Below are 20,589 nucleotides of genomic sequence, written 5' to 3'. Positions count from 1 at the left end.
AGGATCTGCAGGTGGTAAAGAAGATTTGCATTTGTGGAAAACCATGGCACCTGTGCTTCTCGTCTGTGGACAGGATGTTTGCCAAAGAATTTTAATGTTTTGAACAAATGCTAATCTTTTTTACAACCATACAAATCCTTTTTGTCTTGGGCAGATTCTTTTTACAGGATGACAAAACTTAATTCAGTTTATGTTTGTAAATCATTTGCAAACTTTAATTACAACTGCAAAATCTTTATGTCCTTATGTGATCAACATTTGTACCTACCCACCAATTCAAAATCCAACAGTTTTCCTAAGGAGTGTGCAACAGGTGCATTCAGCCCTCGTTTTCTTTCTGCCTTGCTGCCCGTCTGGGAATTTATGCCGCAGAAGGCTCTGGAAAATGGGGAGAGAAAAATCAAATATGGAGATTGCTTGAGTGTCTTTGTGTGTGATCATCATCACCTCTCCTCTCTCATTCCTTTCTCACTAAATTAAATGGCATTAATTTGAGCTTTTTCTTATACCGTGCAAATTAATTTGTAAAATCTGATCGCTCAAAATGCAAGTATTAGGTTTTTATATATTAAACAGGCCGGCCAACTTACTGACATCACTGACCCCTAACAAAAATAGCAGTTACAGGGATGTCATCAACATTGATTAAGATCCCTACATATATCATGTCATGCTATGATCGTTTTTATGAGTGTCATGGTTAAACTATACCTCTGGATGAACTCAAGTGTGCTTGCAGCTTCTGCTGGATACTGCAGGTTGAAGGGACATAGTAGGCAGCGAAGACTGCTGCCAATCCATGCAAGAGGTTGCAGTGGGCCCCATCACACACGCTCCTTCAATCGACATAATCCATTTGTCTTGCACCACACAGCATGTCTCCTGAAACCCATTAACAATATGATAACTAAAAGCTGCTCTACACACTAGTACCACCTAACGATGAATTCATTAATATTCAAGCGAAGAAAGACACACACTTCCACTGAATGTTATTTTCTCCTTTGACCACCACCACTCTCCATCAACAACTCAAAGAAAGACATTTTTCAGGAGTGACAGTCCTCCCTCAACCATGTGAATTCATTAAAGAAATAACTTTTAACAAATTAAGGGAAAATTATACCTGGTACAACTAATCGAGGCCGGTGCTTGGCAGTGTGACAGTTCTCTCGATATCGGCAGTCGTGGCAGAGGTCTGGAGAATAAAAAAGACATGAGGAAATCATAGGTAAGTTGGGTAAATGACAACAAAGAAAACTTAAAGTTGTCATGTTGTACTCAACATCAAGAGGGAAATCAGCTTCAGTTTATGGTGCCAAATGTAGAAACACCTAATATGTTTTTAAAATATGGATACCATGGCAATGAAACAGTAAATGAAAATTATTTCATGAACTACATGGCAGGAAGTATGAAACCCATCACAGTCCAGCCTGGATCAGACCACGGATTCCACCCGCTTCACTCTGCAGGCTGTGTTTTGGGGCTGGATTAAATCCTGGTACTCAGGCTAATCGGAGTCTAGAGTAACTTGTGCAAATTGTCCATAGCAAAGGATGGGGCTGGTGACTCATTTCTGGTTTTTACCATTACAAAATAGCAGAGCAGATACAGGAAGGAGTGAGTGAGTGGTTAATTAATTCATATTCACTGCAAGTTCTACTCACATCAACCATAAGGAAGATGCCATCTCCCTCCTTGAAGTGAGCAAGCAGGCACATGATGACACAAATAGCTTTGTGGCCACTTTCTTCATTGTAGGCTTCCAGAACTTTCCCCACACCTGGTGTCTTCTGTTGTTGGAAGTACTCTATGATGTTCTGACTCCTGTTGTCTATGGCAGCTGGCAGCTTCTCGTGGATAGGAATTCCAGTCAGTTCACTGAAGTGTGTGAACAGGCCGTTCAAGGAGAAGAGAAAGGGCCAGTCCTGCTTTATTTTTGAGATGTTGTGGGGAGGGTAAGCATTGAGATCACAACGCTGGAGAATGTAGGTTCTCTGAATCCATCTCTGAAGCGCTCCTCTCTCCACGCCCGACATTCTTTCCTAAGGGTGGAGTAAAAATTAGAATGCATTAAAACTCAAAAATAAAAGAAAAGTTTGTGGATCACGATGTCTAGATATTAATTTCCATTATTCCTACCTGGGCATATAGCTGCTGCATCTGAGTCTTCATCTCTTGTAGGGTTTCTTCAGTCTCCCCCGAGGGGAGTTCCTGAGGTGCCCATCGGACACATCCATATTGATCAACAGGACCTCTTCCATTTGTCTTTGCATGTTGATTGCTGTACATATTCTTTCTTAACCGTGCCAATGTGTTGTTTCGGTTAACATGCTCAATTCTGGTTTTTACTTGCTGGACAAGTGATGCTCCAGCTGTATTTATATCATCATTCACATCCCCAAAACATGCAGGGTACTGATGTATTATGTCATTTACAACTTTCAAACAGATCCCTCTATTTGGATTTGCGTTGTGCACCCTCATTTGATCAACAAGCTCTCTGACCATTGCTCTTCTGGCGGCAGGATTTGGTCTGGTGGAATTTGCAATGGCTGACTGGATTTCTGATGTCATCTTGCCCCAGTTTACCTTCAAGGTTGCAAGGAGAAAATAGTGAAAAAAGAGAGAAAGATACCATGATATTAACTTTTAATGGTGCATTTATAGCCAATTTCAGCATCACACTCAAAGGAAGCAGTGTTAACAAATCTAGAAATTAGATGTTTGTAGCCAGTTGTTGAAAATCCACTAAGTGGCCTGTCTATAGCCTTTAAGGAGGTTTCCCAAAAACAATCACACACAGCCACAGGTTACATGGATTCAAAGATGTATTTTTCCAGGGTTTTCCAAAGAGAACTAAGATGCCTGAACGTGATTAGAAGAGTAGACTGTATGACTTTTTATCTAATCCTCCTCCTACGTTATGTTTGTGATCCAAAATATAGCCTGTAATAGATGCTTTCATAGAACCGTGTCCCTCAGTATTTCAATATTTATGATGCTTGCTCTCTCCATCTCTTGGCTTATTTGATGAGTTGATAAGTTGCTTTTGGGAAACCCAGCCACCGTCTATAGAATCTCTGCTGTTAATTCCAGCTATGCCTGGCCTACAGTGGCCAATCCTTCAGCTTTCATAACACATAATGGGATTCTTGCAAGAGGTTCCGATAGTTGATTTTTTTTTTTTTTTTTTAGCTCAGTACAGTTCACTCATGAGTGTTAGGGGTACACCAATGTATCAGCCAAAAATTGGCACCAGCCGATGTCTGACTTTTTTGAATGCCATTCACCTTATTCATGCCTTTGCCAAGTTAACTGATATAATACTATTATATTATCTTTGGGTTCAATTCTATTCCATTTATTATTGTTTTCATTTTTATTTTTAACGTGTCCAATCTTGTAACAAAATCTGAGCAAAACCAAATATCCACCACATTGCTATTATTTAACATCAGCAGTAACCCAAAAGTTTGCCATTGGTGCATCCCTAACGAGTAAAATAAAAATATATTATAGAAATCACCAAGACAACCCCCCTACCTTATAATTTCTAGGCCATGGTGTGCGTGGTGAGGGCAGAGTTATTGGGTTGGATGTTCGAGGTGTCTCAGGTGAGGAGAATTGTGGATTTCCCACAGGGGACAGGGTTGAGGAGAGTTGTAGAGAACCAGGAGGAGATGGGGCTGAGAAGGAACCTGAAAAATATTTACCATTAGACCCCTATGATCCAGACATACTATGGTGTATTTAAACACCCATCATTTCATATATAAAACAAAGCCATCAATTTTTCATTTGTTTCAAATTTTTGTTGTGGTAGCCCCAAAAACAACTGTAGAGAGCCACCTGACAGCCAAGGTCACAAAATGTGACACTTCAAAAGTAAATAAATTAATAAAAAAAAAAATTTAAAAAGATGCAATTGGTGACCAGGGTGAGAATTGTTCTTTTATAATTTTATACTTTATAATTGGATATGGATGCAAAAGACACTTTTTGTGAAGGATGCCAATAATTTTGACCATGCAGTATTAATTCTCCACATCATTTTAGTAATATTTTGTACTGAATTTGGGGAAACCAAATGTTTTAGTTGTGTTGTGCTATTGAAAATATCCTGGTTTGGTTATTTTGTCAAAATATCTTCAAAAGTGTGTCAATTTTGAAACTTGAAAACTAACACTTCCAGAGGGGTACCAACACTTTTGGGTAACACTGTAAATCATTAAAAAGAACAAAGGATAAAAGTGCCTTGTGTCCTGATACACACCATGCAGACAACCACCCCCACCTCAGCATCTCCCATAGAACCCGAACCACTCAACCTACAGTTACCTTGAGATGAAAAGGAACGGAGGAGCTTTCTACACTGGACCACACGGAGAAAGGGCAGAAGATTCTCTTCACTTAGAAGGCTCATGTCTTCCTTGTTCTCCACACCAAGTTCTTCCAGGCCTGCCATCAATGTATTTAATGTGTCTGGAGGGAGGTCCGGAAGTACTGCCAGGACAGCCCTCCTGAGCTCCTCCTGTGCTGCAGCCATATGTCTCTGCAAATGAGTGATGGAGACAGATCATTGTAATGTCATGCATTTTGTAGGCTGGCAAAGGATAATAATCCAGTAGATCACCATGCCTCACACAAACAAACTGCTCTTGGGGTGGCCCCAAAACACTGTAGACCCCAATGTCCCTCAACTTAACAAAACAATATTTTTCTGAGACAAAGGACACGGAGCCGTGGTGCACAATGACCAGCTCTATCTTGCCAACCTCCAACTCCTCTTCAGTTTTCCCCAGCAAAATAAACATGTCCTTTTTATATGATGTGCCCTTCACTGTCACTGCGTGAGATGCTACTGTATCTTTAGATTCAAAATGCAAACCAACAACAGCCTCTCTGATTTTTTCACTGTAGTCATTTAGATAGAATGTCATTTCTTTATCCAGTAACACATTTGGCTGAAACATTTCACCGGCACTCAAGTATGCCTGGAAGAGCTGGTGTCTCTCTGCGACTGTTTTGCAGATGTTCTTGAAATTCTGTAACTTCCTAGCACATCTTTTGAAGAATGTGTGTTTGCTCTCAAATCTGAGAGTCCAAAGGCGAATTAGGGGACCAAAGTGGGTAATGAGCTCTGGATAATAAAGTAAATAGTGGTGTTTGGGCTTCAGGGGCTCACTGGGAAAGAGCTCTCTTCGAAAGTAGACATACTCCTCAATAAGTATTTTAAGATAAGCAACCTGATCTGTAGTGATCACTGGTGCACAAATGAGCTCTACAATTTCTCTGAGCTGCAGCACAAGTTGCCAGGCAGCATTTTCACATGGATTTCTAATCCGATCTTCTATTAGGAGAGGGAGCAAATGCAGGAAGCACCAGTTCTGGACTGCATGTCCACTGAGCCTTTTGCTACCAGGTGAAACATCGGCTGGTTTGTCCTGGGCATCATTTCCCTGATAGTTGAACTGATCTTTGCACCTGTTGAGCTGTGTATAGCTGAAATGTTTCTCCTCAACTAGATGACAAATCAACAAACTAAGGTCACTGGAAACAATGCCTTCAAACAGATCATGGCCAAGACATGGGGGCAATCCAGGCTGGCAAACATGAAAGTAGGACAGTTGGTTAAAAGGAGAATCTGACTTGATACCACATTCAGAATTTGCATCACTGTTTTGTAATTTTTGTAGATTATTCAGAAAAGGTTGTTCTGTACGCTTGTTGCCACAAAGTAATGGAGAACTCTCAAAATTTGATCTTTTTATATCACAGTACCTGCAGAAGTAATGGCTTACACTAAAGTTCTCAACAAATCCACCAATACTGTGAGACCCTAAATTGTCACCCGAAATAGGACACAGTCGACCTCTGACAATTTTCCCATTACTTATCTCGATGCCAGTTTCCTCAAGAGCTTTCAGGTCTTTAATGAGGGGCTCAAACACCTTGTCCATCCCAAAATATTTGAAGTCCTGCTCCTTACACAGAAGTTCCAGCTGCATTTGATCTATGGACAATCTGTTATGAGGCAAAATATCTGTTAGAGTGAGGTAAACCGCTAGAATCTTGTGTTTTTTTTTTAGAAGAACCAAGTGGATTAACCACTTCAAATGCATCCTGATAAAGGATAAGACCAAGAGAAGATGGCTCCTCTTTAAATAAAGGGTTGCACTGAGCTCCCTTTCCATCATTTACATCCTGGAAAATACCCTCTGATGATGATTGGGAATGTGTGGCTGTATACTGCTCCTGCATGGACTTGCTTTTAAATGCCAATGTTTCTTTAATAGGCACATACTGGGCAAATGTTTCCTTACCTTTTTCATTGATACCTAATAAATGAGGCCCTGGCTCAACATAATTAAAATGTTTCTTAAAAGCTGTCTTTCTTTTCTTGTCTGTGCTCAAATGCCCACTGTTACTGGCTGTGAGGAGATCGTCTTTTCTCATTTCATCCACAATGTTGTTAATTGTGGTCTCTGGGATTCCAAGGACAGTTAGTTTCTCACTCAAGGTATAAAGCAGATTTGTCAGGCTGGCATCATGGACATCTTGATATCCCTCAATAATAGTTTGTATTGTAGTAGCCGGTAATAGCAGTTTTGCATGAAGTTTTAGATAGAAAAGCGTGAGATTCTGAAGAAAGAGGGATTCGTCAACTGCAACAGGCTCTTCTTGCTCCTCATCAGAATAATTAATGTTACATTGTTCACACTGACTCAATGATTCACTGGCAACAGGTGTTCTTAGACTAGAGGGGGTTTCTACATGTTCGATGCAGTCTTTGCGATGTTTCTTAGAAAGATGGGATGCAAAACTCGACAAAACAGAGAACTTTCTGTCACATCCTCTAAATGGGCACGCAATGTGTAACCCTTCGCGCAAATGTGATTTTAAGTGACTGACTAGTAAAGATGATGTTTCACACCTTACTGCACAAAAGTCACATTGTAAAGGAGTACATGGTCGCTGACCAGCACTACTCAAGGACACATCTGCTTTGTGGTCTCTGTATATGTGAGCTTTAAGAACAGTAATTTTAACATACTGTCTGGAGCAATCAGGCACACCACACTGATATTTGTAATTAGCACTATTACAATGCAACTTAATGTGCTGAGTAAACTCACAAACTTTATTGAAATCCTTTCCACACGTGCTAAACTTGCAACGCAACATTTTGCACTGTTGCTGTGTGAAGCTTACTAGCCGGTGTTGCTGGTTGAGCAAACCTGTACAACACGTGGCTGATTTAGTTGAATCTTTTGCAAAATGAAACGGACAAAACTCAAGATCGAAATTTATACAATAATGTTATTCTTTTCTTGATATAAACTTTACGTTATAAGAAGACACATACAAGCTACCTCTTTAAACTAACAGCTAGGCACTGAAAGGAACCAACATGACATTCTTCTCAGAAGTCAAGAGCGCAATGACAATTTTACCACAGAACACCGGACTTTCAGCGAACGACTTAAGTTGAAAACCAACTGTTTTAAAAGATTCAACATGCGCAGTTAAGTTTCAAATTGAACAACTTACTGAAAGGCTGTGTGTGTCTTCAGCTTCAGGCGTGGCTGCGTATCACTGGAAATTGCAAGTGTGCTGTAGAGGGAAAATAATTTAACATTATGACATATTTTAACATCTATGACATTATTTTTACATCTGTCAACATTATTTGGAGAAAACTATGCATGCTGTAAACGTTTGCCTCCCTACTCACCACAGTTACATTCAGTCTAAGCCGTGTTCGGATTAGTTTCAGCTATGAGGCAAGCCGAGTCAGTAGTTTTTAGCTTAATTATTTTTACCCACTGCAAATAAATAACATATTTCCGACTGCTTTTGCTACGAATGCTGAATCAGGATAGATTAAATGAAGTGTATAGGTGGTCGGGAATCTCCGGGCTGTGTGTGTATAATGACTAGAGTTCAGAGTGGCTAACTTACGAATCTCCATCCAGTGAGGTGTGGGGTGGGTGAGGTCTAGGTACGTTGGCAGGGTAACGACAGTGGTTTGGTCGATCTAGATATTCCTTCTACTCTGTGGTTTAAGATTAGCTCACAGTCAAGGCTAGCTACCAGAATGTATATCTGCACTGAACACAACAGCAAATGTCCCCTAATCAAAGCAGCCGAAACTGTCACCACCCACTCAGATAAACAGAACTAAAAACGTCATATCTTTTATATAAACATAAACATAACGTTACGTTACCTTCGTTCCAGAATGTTTGCTTCGTTGCCGCCTAAATTCAAAATTCGGAACGCAACGATCCCATGATGCAACGCGATAGCTGTAAAATCTCTGTAAAACTGCGCTTTTACAATAATAATACAGGACTGTCCATAGATTTCCCATGATGCATTGCCATTTACAGTAAAAACACAAATACAATACAATGTTGTAAGATTTATTGTAAAAATTACATCAATTCCTAACAGTGTATTAACTTCTGTGTGTATGCGGTAATAAGCATGCCAGAGGGTAAGATGTATTCAGTTGAGCATGGGTGTGAAAATGTCGAGAATGACCCTTTTGAATACCAGTTTGGTGTGGGGAGGGGATTCTTTAATCCACTGTCAGTATCCAGAACGCCAGGGCAAAGGGGGATGACATTAGACACTCCACAGTTTACTTCAACTCGTGTCAGACATGCTGTGTCTGGCCAGGTGGATCAGAAAGAAGACTTGGGCTCACTCATCACACAGTTAGCAGAAAAGCTAGGTGAATCCATTAGAGCCCAGCTGCAACCTTGTGTGACCACACAGAGGACAGATATTCCCACAAATACTGCAGAGGCAACTCTTCCCAGCGTCAGCGTAGTCATGCATTCAGATCCTAAAGAGCCTCCAATATTCAGGGGAGATGGCTCAGATAAATTCACTGTTCATGAGTGGGAGGGTCTTATGATGATGTACTTAAGGATAAGGGCCATCCCTGTTTGTGAGCGCTCCCAGGAGATCTTGACAAGATTGATGGGTGAAGCAGGGGATGTAGTGAGGATAAAGCTGCGTAATAACACCTCTATTGATCATGCAGCAGATCCACATGTGATTTTTGACATCCTGAAACAACACTTTAGTGAACTGACATATTCTAGCATGCCCTTAGCAGAGTTCTATAACACGCTTCCCACACCAGGTGAAGATGCTATGGAGTATTGGATTAGACTAAATAAGATTGTGGAGGTGGCTGACAAATGTCTGAAAAGGCAGGGTCGAGCCATTGATGACCCACAGCATGAGGTCAGCATGATGTTTATTAAGCACTGTCCAGACAAGTCCCTCACTAGTGTTTTCAAGTTTAAGTCTGCAGAAAAGTGGACTGCTTGCGAGATTCAGGAAAGGCTTGATGAGCACATGTTGGAAAACAAGAACAAAGCTGTTCTTTTAAAGCAACCTTTACCAAACACAGCAGTGCACAAATTGCATTCTGAGTGTCAGGTTTCCTTATCCACAAACACATCTGGGCTGCATGTGGATCAACCTACAGTACCATCTCCTGTACCATTGTCTGCAGCCCCGATGGCTGCCACTGTTGATGGTGACTGTGTGAGGAGTTTAGTGAACTTGCTCGACAGATTAGTAATGCAGCAGGCACAAGTGCCAGCCAATCCCAGTGCCCGGGCCACAGTGGCTCAGTCTTCGCAGAGGCCTTGCAGGGTTTGCGGATCCTGCGATCATTAGACTTTGTCCCACTGCAAAAAGGAGAACAGATGTCTTAAGTGCTTATCTCCTGGTCACTGGAAGAGGAATTGTCCTCAGCATGCCACACCTCGTCAGTCTCAGTTGACCGACAATGCTGGGTGTCAGGACCGGCAGTTAAACTAGGAAACCCACACCTGGGGGGGGACGGTGTGGGTGATGGAGACAAACCCCTCTCTGACTCTTATGATCTAGCTAGTTTATATGAGGACAGCTGTGCTAAAGCTCCTAAGGGGTCCAGAGTGGTTGTTCAAGCTGCTCAGAAGATTGAAGCGTTTAGTGAGCTGTTTTATACCCCTGTCCTTGTCAACAACTGTGTGCAGTTTAAAGGCATGCTGGACTCTGGCTCCATGGCGTGTAGCATCAGTGAGGCTGCAGTGCAGAAACTCAACTCTGCCGGTGTTTTGTGTAGCATTAAGCGTCATTAAACATTAAAGATGTTTAATAAAATTATTAATTTTATGATTTCTTGAAATTGTTATGAATTTCCTCGTGGGGCACCACCACACAGATAGCTTTATCCTAATCTAATGGCTGTGTGGACACCATTAGAGAACTAAATTAATTAATTTAATAAATTAATTAATTCAAGCTAGAAATCAATCAGTTATCAATCAATCAGTCTCAGGACGCTACTAACGTGAATTCGTACGTCGAAGGGACCCATAACATGGTTCAAAGGAGAAGTTCACAATAACCAGACCAGTTTAGGATAAATATGACATATTTATTACTAAACTAATCATGCATAAATGAAAAGGAAATATTTACAAAGGACTTCATGGGAAAATGAATCAAACATTGTAAAATGCAGAATATGGAGTTCAAACCAAAATCTTATTTCAATGTGTCAGAATGAAGAAATGAGCAAAAGTTAATTAACCTGTGGTGTTAATTAAACTAAGGTTCAGGACTGAAAAAGATCTCTAAATCCTAAAAGAAAAAAGGGAAAACTGAATCTCATCTGTTAAACTGGAGGTTTAACTAAGATGTAGAACTACTAAGGTCACTGTCAGACAACCAACCATTCTGGGAGCAGATAAGCAGAGAATTGATCCGAGCAGGACTCGTCCGGTTCTGTTTGGATCGAGCCGACTTACGACCGTTGTGGTGACTCTGATGGCAAGTGAGGAAGTTGGCGCAGGTGGTTTGGATCCCGAGCGACTTCCAGAAGGCCAGAAGATGCATCACATGGTAGTCCGAAGGTTTGGATCAGGCAGCTCTGCGGATGCGGACTCGGCTGGTGGTATCGATGATGGACAGTGGATGACTTGCGGTGATATGACAAAGCTGAAAAGGTCCAGCTTTAGGTCAGTCCACAAAAGAAGAAACTCTGTAGGATCTATTTAGGATCTATATTAAAAGTCCAAAAGATAAATACTGTGATGGCTGCATCTACAGCCACACAGGAGTGGTAATCTGCAGTAGACAGTACTACACACACATTTTATATATTTCATATTAGATTTAATTTACAGAGCATTATATGATTTGGTTGGACATTAGTTTAATTTCATAAGTGACAGCACGTATATTCTAGAACTGGCGCGCATTCTGGATTATATTGTGGTGTTAAATTTATATTCTTGAGTTGTTTCAGTGGCTCCAGTCCTTTGGCATGGGAACCAGCAGGTGGCCACGGGGTGGAGCCAACTAATTGGACCAGATCACACACCAGCATCAAGAGGGGGGGAAATTGGGTTTTCCTTTGTTAGCTTAGTTAGGTTTTTGTGTGTTACCCCTTTGTGTCTTTTGTTTGGGCTGATCAGCCACTTTAAGTTTACCCTTGTGTCTCAGTTGTCAGGTCAGTTTGTTACATTTGTTTGGTTGGTTTGTTTGAGTTATTTTTGCGACAAGTTCTTTAAGTAGAGTTATGTTATGTTGACCTCTTTTATGGGTTAGATTATTCATTGATTTACTAATTGTTTGGATGACTTTTTTTGGGTGAAAATAAAACCCTCTTTTTTTGAACTTTAAATCTGTGCCTGATTGTCCTTCACTGCTCGGTCCATCACAAAAACATAACTCAAGAAAAGCGAAGTATTAGCTGGAAAAAAGGAATGAACTGCGGAGTCCAAAAAGAGCCAAAAATGGTCAATCATGCATCTGGTATGCAGGCACAAACTTTAGTATCAGTAGTGATGCTCTTCACATCACTGCAAACTTAATTCTCTGGTAGCATCTCTCTCTTTCTCTCTGGCGTTCAGACCAAGTGTCCTAACTCTGGAAGAGGGCCATGTCTGGAGAGGATGGGTTGACTTGGAGAGAGCCTCCAAGAGCAGAGAACTTGAAGTCAACTTGAAGCGGCGAGGGCCACGGAGGAAGAGCAGACGAAGAGAAAGCTAAACTCTTTGTTCTGAGTTCAAAAAGTGTTAGTTTTGAAGACCCACCCCATTGAAAGGATAGGACCATTATCTTGACCAATAACAGTCTTGGGGGCTGGTTTTGGGTCAGATAGCAGATACAGAGGGGCTGGCCTGATCATTTTGTAAAGAGTTATCAAATTAAACATTTTGTGAATATATCCATATATCCAAGTTACTAAAGCCTTAAATGAGACATCATTAAAATCCATCAGTGAATCATCGAAAAGACAAGAAAAATAGTAAAAAGGTTATATCTCACACAAACACAGTAATAAAGTTTCAGGTCACCAATTAATCAAGCTTGTTGATTAAACCTTGTACACAATGATAATGATCATATGCATGTGCATGGTATCAAGATAAAACACACATATATATATGTATCTATTCAAATGAACATTTTAGACTAGTAAAAGTATGATCTTTTACTCTTCACACAAAGTCTTTGTCTCCTCTTGTGCTGGGACACAGAGAAACATTAAGACACTTTATTACCCTCTGGAATGTTAAGATAAACGTTTCTTGGTATGTCCAGGTGTTCTGTTTCCAGTTAAGACTGCCTGAAAAAGGGGGTTTCTGCTTATCAGTTGAAGCAACACAAGTTTAGGACGAGACAGTTTCAAAGTGGACATCTTGGATGAAGAGTTGCATCTGGGATCCTTTGGTTGTTAACTAAAAAGCAAATTTCTGTTGCAGAAGATTAAAGTTCAGAAATTTCCAAGGTCTCGTAAATAACCTAATGAAGTCCTTTCCAGTCCATGTTGGGGAGAGTCGACCTTTGTTGACCTGTGGAGCTGGAAACCAAGTCATAAATTTGAGTCAGACCCCCACTTTGGGAGTGAGAGACTGTTGTCTGTAAGGACAAAAAATCCTCAAAAGATGTTTAATTCAGTCACAATTAAACAAAAGTTCCAATCTTTATTTTGAAGACGTTGGAATCTGCTACATTTGACTGAGCTAAAACACTCTGAGGAGAACATCGTTCTAGTTGGGTGTGGCGAGTCTCAGACTAGGCCTACTGGCTTTTACGAGTTGAAAATGCAGCTCTATGGTGTTTCCTGCGTTGTGCCTACTCTGGTTGTCCCTGGTCAGCCAGATGATCTCATTTTGGGCTCCAATGTGATTAAGCACATCATTCATGTCCTGAAGGGCAAGGATGACTACTGGGAAATTGCATCCAGACATGAGCATCTCTCTGACCCTGAAGTGGAGCGTTTTCTGTCAATGTTTACCAGTGTTGAACGTTGGAAAGGTGCTGCAGCTCCAGAAAAAATAGGCTCCGTCAAGGTAACTCAAGCCGTGACCCTCTTACCCAGACATGAGCATTTAGTTTGGGGCAGACTCCCTGCCAATGTACCTATGTCACCCGGTAGCACTGTTATTGTAGAGCCAACCAGCTCCAAAGCCATGCCACGAGGTGTTCTTGTAGGGCGGCTCATCACTCCTCTTTGGGGTGATAGATGGGTGCCAATGACTGTGGTAAACCCATCTGACAAAGCCATTACACTTAAAAGGAACTGTAAACTGGCGGATGTGTCCCCATGTTTGGCAGTTGAAGATTTTGATGCTTTCCAGGGCCTGCATAGGGCTGCAGAAGACCAAAGCTCCGCTTCAGGGAAGCAACAGCATGAGAGGTCATCTGCTGCCTACCTTGATGGTGGGCTGGCCAGTAATCTGTCTGACTTGGGGCTAGGTGACATTGACTTGGATTCTTGTCAGGTCAGTGAGACCTGTAAGTCTCGGCTCTTGCAGTTGCTGACCGAGTATGAAGACATCTTCTCCAGACATCCTCTGGACTGCGGTGAGGTCGAGGGCTATACACAACGCATTCGTCTTGTAGACGATCGGTCCTTTCGCTTGTCATACAGGAGAGTCCCGCCATCGCATTATCAGAAGTTGAGGCAGGTCCTCACAGACATGGAGGAAAAGGGGATAATCAGAAAGTACTCAAGTGATTATGCATCACCTTTGGTGATGGTGTGGAAGAAAGATGGTGGGTTGCGGATTTGCAATGACTTCAGGTGGCTGAATGCCCGGACCATGACGGATGCCCATCCTCTCCCCCATCAGTCTGACTGTCTGGCTGCCCTTGCTGGTAACTGCCTCTTTAGCACCATGGACCTCACTTCTGGCTTCTTCAACATTCCAATGTATGAAGATGACAAGACGCTTTATGAGTACAACCGCATGTCACAGGGTCTGTGTAATAGCCCAGCCTCTTACACTTACAGCTGGTCAGAAGAGACGGGGCAGTGCTGCTAGAGACAAGAAGTCACAAGGTGTCTATTGTAAGCTTAGCCCTGCGGATTGGACAGCAGAATGTGAAGCTGCATTCAGTCAACTGAAGAACATGTTGTTGGAGTGCGTCGTACCTGCCCACCCTGATTTTGATGAACCTTTTATCTTGTCTGTGGATGCGTCATTGGACGGTCTTGGTGCGATACTATCTCAAGTGCCACGTGGAGAGTCCAGTGCCAGACCTATTGCTTTTGCAAGCAAGACTCTCAGCGCATCACAGCGGAAATATCCAGCTCATAGGCTGGAATTCATGGCTCTAAAGTGGAGCGTGTGTGAAAAGTTTAGCCATTGGCTATGGGGCCGTAGTTTCACCGTGTGGACGGACAATAATCCGCTTACCTACCTTTTGACAAAGCCAAAGCTGGATGCATGCGAGATCCGCTGGGTGTCCAAACTTGCATCTTACTCTGTTGATCTCAAACAGCTCCCAGGGAAGCGAAATGTGGTTGCGGACACTCTCAGCCGTGACCCTTTTGCAAAATCAGTTGGTCAAAGGCTGCTGAAGGAACCATACCCATCTCTGCTCCGGGAAGCTAATGAGATTGAGGAGAGTTCGGTGTAGGGTGTTTTCAGGTTCACCTGTCAAACTCAGGCTCTTGACTCATCAGACTTTCCAAAATTCAGTGGAGCATACGGTCAAACTGAAATCAGAGCTCTTTGTGAGGCTCACTGTGACTGGATTGAAGCAGCTGAGTATAGAGCACTTTGTCTGACCCACCAAGTTCAACAGATATCAGGTGGTCAGGATGTATTGCCCATGTTCTCTATTCAAGAGTTGCAGTCCAGCCAACAGCAGGACCCTGTGATCTGTAAAGTGTTGCCCTTTGTTGCTGCCAGAAAAAGACCATCTAGGCGTGAGAGGCATGGAACTGACTTGAAGGTCCTTAGGCTGTTCAAGCAGTGGGACAAATTGGAAGTCCGTGATGGTGTGCTGTATAGGGTGTCTAAGGACCCCATGTCCGGGCACAGAAGGTTCCAGTTTGTGCTGCCTCAGAGTCTACAAGACACAGCGCTTTCAGGTATCCACGACCTGGCGGGTCATCAGGGCCAGGACTCTCTCACTGGCAAGGCAACGCTTTTATTGGCCTGATATGGAGAAGGATTTGCGTGCATATGTCAGATGCTGTCAGAGGTGTGTGCTTGAAAAATCACTAGAACCTGCTGCCCGAGCACCTCTGGAAAGTATCGTGAGCTCTGCACCAATGGAGTTGGTGTGTTTAGACTTTTGGTCAGCAGAAGATAGCAAGCAGAGATCAGTGAATGTTCTTGTGGTTACCGACCACTTCACCAAGCTTGCTCATGCATTCCCTTGTGCCAACCAGACGGCAAAACAGGTTGCCAAAAAGCTCTGGGATAATGTGTTCTGTGTGTATGGTTTCCCAAAAAGAATACACACTGACCAAGGCACAAATTTTTAGAACAACCTTATATCAGAGCTTCTTCGGTTGGCAGTTGTCGTGAAATCCCATACAACCGCTTACCACCCGATGGGGAATGGGGTAACTGAGCGATTCAACCGCACCTTAGGCTGCATGTTGCGTACCCTTCCTCTTAAAGAGAAACAACGATGGCCAGAGCAAATCCAGTCTCTCACATTTGCCTATAATGCCACTGTCCAAAAAACAACTGGTTACGCGCCCTTCTTCCTGATGTTTGGGCGTGTTCCTAGACTTCCAGTGGACATCATGTTCAAGCCAGTTCTGGATGATCCCAAAGTTGTTGACTATGACTCATATGCCAAGTCTCTTCTTTCCTCACTGAAGTGTGCCATGGAAATTGCCCAGAGACACTCTTCATCCGAGCAGCGACACCAAGCCCACCAGTATAACAGGTGCATCAGGGGAACGTGCTTGTCTGTGGGAGATCGAGTTTTGGTGGCAAACAAGGGTGAACGAGGAAAGAGGAAGCTTGCTGATAAATGGGAGGACTGTATTACACAGTTGTTGGAGTCAACCCAAATATCCATGTCTATAAAATCCAGGATGCGGCCGGACGCACAAAAGTTGTGCACAGAAATCTTCTACTGGATGTCAACTTCCTGCCGTTTCCTGAGATTAATCATATTAATGCTGCATCTTATGGGTCACTGGACAGTGTGGGATCTGAACTGGATGACACTGACAGTGGAGATGTGACTGTTTCAGTGCTTGGAGGCTCGACTTTTGATGTGGATGCACAGGATCCATCGTGTTCCAGGGATAGCAGGGCAGGGCCAATGATTTCACCACTTGCAGACTCTCAAGAGTCTGAATTGGCTGTTTCCAGTGACCTATTGCCCCTTGGTCCAGTATCTAGTCCTGCTCAGGCTTCTACTGACAATTTACCCACTTCATTTGCACTAAATGCTGACACCTCTGTTCACACCACCTCACAGGCGCATGATGGTACTGGAGGCCAGGTTAGGACACGTGCAGGAAGGCTGGTGAAATCAGTGAATACACTGATAGAATCTATGGTTCAGAAACCATTCCTTAAGGGCCCTACCATTTTATTTGGTAGCCGCTCTGTTCCTTCTATTTAGTGTTGGGAGCTGAACTCTATTGTACGTTTTATATTTGTACATGTCCAGATTGCCACTGTTCTTGTTTATTGTTTTTGAGCATCACATGTTAATGTATACCAGACATGCCTGTATTCGTGTGCCATGTTTTGTATTTTGATATTGGGACATATCTCTAGGGCAAGTTTTTTTGGGCCAAGTGTGGGTGCGTAACGGGCTTCACCTTGAGCTAAGGGAATTGGGAGGCTTGATCACCCTCTTTCTTCCCTGTACCTTCCACAGAGGGTAACTTTTCAGTTGACTGTGAAGACTAGGTCTTTCATTTTACTTGTGCCAGTGTGTGCCAGTATGAGACATGTCCTTTTTACTTTCCTGCAGAAGAGCTGTCATCAGGATATTGGTGGATTTCATGGGGGGTGAATGTAACAAAGGTGATATGTCCTTAATTTTATGTTTGAAATACCACCAAATCCTGATTGAACTAGAAAATCTTCCCTTTTCTTTTGTTCAGAATATGTTCGGTAGTTTGTTTCTACTCTGGTGTACTGTCCCTTTAAGACGTCACTGTTTGATGACGTCAGGGCTGCGCTGTTCTCAGGCCGCGTGGCAGTGCTCTCAGTCCGTGCTTTGCTGTCTGAGAGAAGGTATGGTGCATTTTTCTGCTCATAGTTAATTGAGTATTTCTGTAATTTTATCCATGCAAATTAACTATCTAGGATTGTTAACTCTTATGAAGCACTTGACATGCAGTTTTGTGGTGTTTGGTTGTACAAGATTGTAGCAACCCCACGTATTGTACAGCTACAGGGTCTCCTTATGTGTTCACTAGCAGGAGGCTGTCGACCATCCTGTATGAAGCAAGCTGCATGTCACAGCTCATTTCTGTTTTATTTGTACAGCTATTAAAGAGCAACCAGCAACGTGGTCCAGCGTGGTCTTATTCATCATCACGCATATTAACACAACGCAGACTACATAAAGAGTCATGGGTGTGGACTCGGTGAGGAACTGAACTGAGAGGACCGTAGACACACCCGCTACATCAACATTTCATTTTTAGCCTACAGTAAATACAAGATAATTGAATTCTGTAAGGACTAACATGGAAACAACTTATATTTGTGGGGCTACAGAATAATGTACTGGGCTAATATAGCTTGTACCAGATTTGGTACGGCCAAACCACATTGTGGACACTTTTACAAGGTTCAATAAAATTTGAAAAACCTGAGGTCCCCCAATCATTGTAAAGTATCTAGAAAAGCGCTATAGAAATTTAAATAATTTGTTTTATTTATTATTAATTATTAAAAGGCCTTAAACACTTAACATGACTCTGACCATTGTCCTTCATCATCTTCCTCCTCATCCTCCTTGCTGCTTGATAGCTTCATCCAGGCCAGCAGAGAGCTGCTTCCCTGAGTTTCCTGGTGCAGCTCCTTTGACTTCTGTTTTCGTAATCTCTTTTTTAGGCTGCAATTTATAAAAGCCGAGGCCAACAGTGTTACAGGCTGCTTAGAATAATGCTGCTTGGAATAAAGAAAAAGAAGATTTTTCAAATTATTTCAATCTGTGACGAAAGAGATGAACTGGAGAACGGGGTACGATGTGGTTTATGAATACGTTGTGAAAACTTCATGGAAGTAAAAGTCGCAAAAGTCGCATTTGTAGTGAGCACTTAGTGGGCCCTGCTGATCTTTGGCAAGGTACCACTGATTGTTGCTATAGTGCTAAGATCATTAAGCGGGCAGTCGGCTAATTTAGCCTCAGCCGTTCAGGCTCTAATGAGACAGACAGGCTACTTTGCAACAGGGACGAATAGTTTGGGATCAGGATTAGTTTAGGAGCAAAAGGTGCCCTCAAATATTTCAGCGTTACCTGAGAAGTGGCAGGTGGAGCAGTGGGAAGTAACCTCGAGGTCCAGTTTTCTGTAAGCATGCTGCAATGCACATGCTTAGAATGTAGGGAGTTGGGAGGCGTGGAGCCATGCGGGGTGGGACGGAGGAGACCTCGCCTCTCAGTTTTAATTGCACCCAGACACCAAAACACAAGAAACACAACACACAAACAACACCTGGGGGGCATGGCATGCGGTGCATGGCGGGCGGGGCCACTTAGGTGGCCCGGCTCCCGGCTCATTGCAGTCACTGCCCCTCAATTTTAATTGCACACAACACACACTACAGAAACAGTCAGGAGCAGGGAGGGAGAGGGTATTGGGGACCTCTCACACCCCTGCTCCCCCTGTGTGTGACTGGGGGTGGGCGGGGGGGTGGTTGCCCCGGGGCCGGGTCCCAGGGTGGCTGCGCTGGTGGGCTGCTGGCTCTGTGGGGGTTGGGTCAAGGGGGGGTGTTTGGGGCTCGCTGTCTTCTGGTCCGCCTGGGGTGTCCCCCACGGGGCATGGTGGGTGGGTTGTGTGTGGGTTGACTGTGTGGTGGTGAGTGATTGTGGGTGCGGCACGGGGGAGGGTGTGGGTGTGGGGTTATATGGGGTGCAGATTGAAGTAGGTGGGGAGTGGGGGGAGGGGGCCGATAGCACCCTGGTTCCCGGGGTGTGCGGCTGGAACATCGGGGTGTGTGCTGGCCTACGCCAGGTGGCTGTCTGGGGGGGCCTGGTTCTCCTAGGCATGTTGTGGGCCCTCTGCCTTTGGGGGGTGGGGCGGCTGCCTCTGGGCTCCTGGGGCCCTGGGCCCTTCGCTTGGGCTGCCCTGGGTGCGGCTGCTGATCTTGGCCCACTGGGGCCTGTGCCCCGGGACCGTGGGGGGCTCTTCCTGGGGCTCTCCTCTGCCGCCCTTCGGGTGGGGCTGGAGTCGTCTTTGTGGTGGGGTGGCTTGGGTTGGTGCTCCGGGTCTGCTGCTGAGGGCCCGGCCCAGGCCCTGGTCTGCCTCTGGGCTCCGTGGAGGCGTGGTCACATTTGCATGATCTCACTCACCACTCTTCATCACTGATCACTCCTTGTTTCTCATGATCTGCATGCTGACACAGTCACTGAGTTGTCTAGTGGGTTTTAATACTAAGCGATAATTATTAAATTTTTAATTTTTTTTGTATTTTTCCTGTGAGTTAGTATCTGGTCGCTGTTATGTCTTTTTGATTTGGTTATTATTTAAAAACTCTTAATGACTGGCAGCCCTGTTTTTTCTGTGTGTGTGTTTCTGTTTTTGCAAAAGTTGTAGGAAATTTTCTGGTGTGTTCATGTACAGGTGTAACAGTTTGTTGTCTGGTGATGGTGTGGATTGAAGGGTCGTTTCCTTCTGTCTGTGATCTTTTTGTCCCCTTTCTTCTTTCCCTTTTGCTCATTTTGCTATTTTCTTTTTCTGTCCCCTCCGGTCAGGTCCAGCAAGATTACATAGATTCCGTGATTCAAAGTAATTAAATAAATAAATGAATCAGATTATCAAGAGGAGCCTTACCCATAGGCCTCCCCTTGGCAGAGCAAATTTGTTCAGCACGATACAGCAACCAGATTATCATTTTGCTGCTATGATGCTGGACAGGACAAGTTAAAAATAAAAGAAAAAAAAGAATGTGCCTCTTTGGCACCCGCTTTGTGTGATCACGTTGCCAAAGAAACGACGGCAACGAAACGAGCGTGCGTGCATGTGAGTTTAAGGGGTGTGTGATCGCATCAACATAGTGGGGCATATACAGTATATTAAAAAAGTAATTGTGATAAAAAGGACACTTTTTCAGCCCTGAT

General features: G+C 43.4%; 1 protein-coding gene across 1 annotated transcript; it reads right to left on the bottom strand.

Moving 5' to 3' along the window:
* Positions 1 to 1,135: 1,135 nt before the first annotated feature.
* Positions 1,136 to 6,014, bottom strand: LOC121628024. The gene is made up of 6 exons (XM_041966917.1): positions 5,808 to 6,014; positions 4,345 to 4,558; positions 3,550 to 3,704; positions 2,146 to 2,595; positions 1,671 to 2,048; positions 1,136 to 1,198 (listed from the first exon to the last, which is right to left on the bottom strand). Exons 1-6 carry the CDS (start codon positions 6,012 to 6,014, stop codon positions 1,136 to 1,138), a joined length of 1,467 nt encoding a protein of 488 aa, XP_041822851.1.
* Between the last annotated feature and the right edge of the window lie 14,575 nt (positions 6,015 to 20,589).

This window comes from Melanotaenia boesemani, chromosome 17 (assembly GCF_017639745.1).
Source record: "Melanotaenia boesemani isolate fMelBoe1 chromosome 17, fMelBoe1.pri, whole genome shotgun sequence".
Classification (NCBI taxonomy): Eukaryota; Metazoa; Chordata; class Actinopteri; order Atheriniformes; family Melanotaeniidae; genus Melanotaenia; species Melanotaenia boesemani.
The sequence above is the reverse complement of the archived record's forward strand: the minus strand, read 5'-3'. Positions and strand labels throughout refer to the sequence as shown.

Bases quoted from the DNA above. Each gene is read 5' to 3' on its own strand.
- LOC121628024 (XM_041966917.1), bottom strand. From the start codon at position 6,014: ATGCAGCTGGAACTTCTGTGTAAGGAGCAGGACTTCAAATATTTTGGG. The intron at 3,705-4,344 runs GTAACTGTAGGT...AATATTTTTCAG, and splicing joins CCGTTCCTTTTCATCTCAAG to GTTCCTTCTCAGCCCCATCT. The intron at 1,199-1,670 runs GTGAGTAGAACT...TTTATTCTCCAG, and splicing joins GCATCTTCCTTATGGTTGAT to ACCTCTGCCACGACTGCCGA.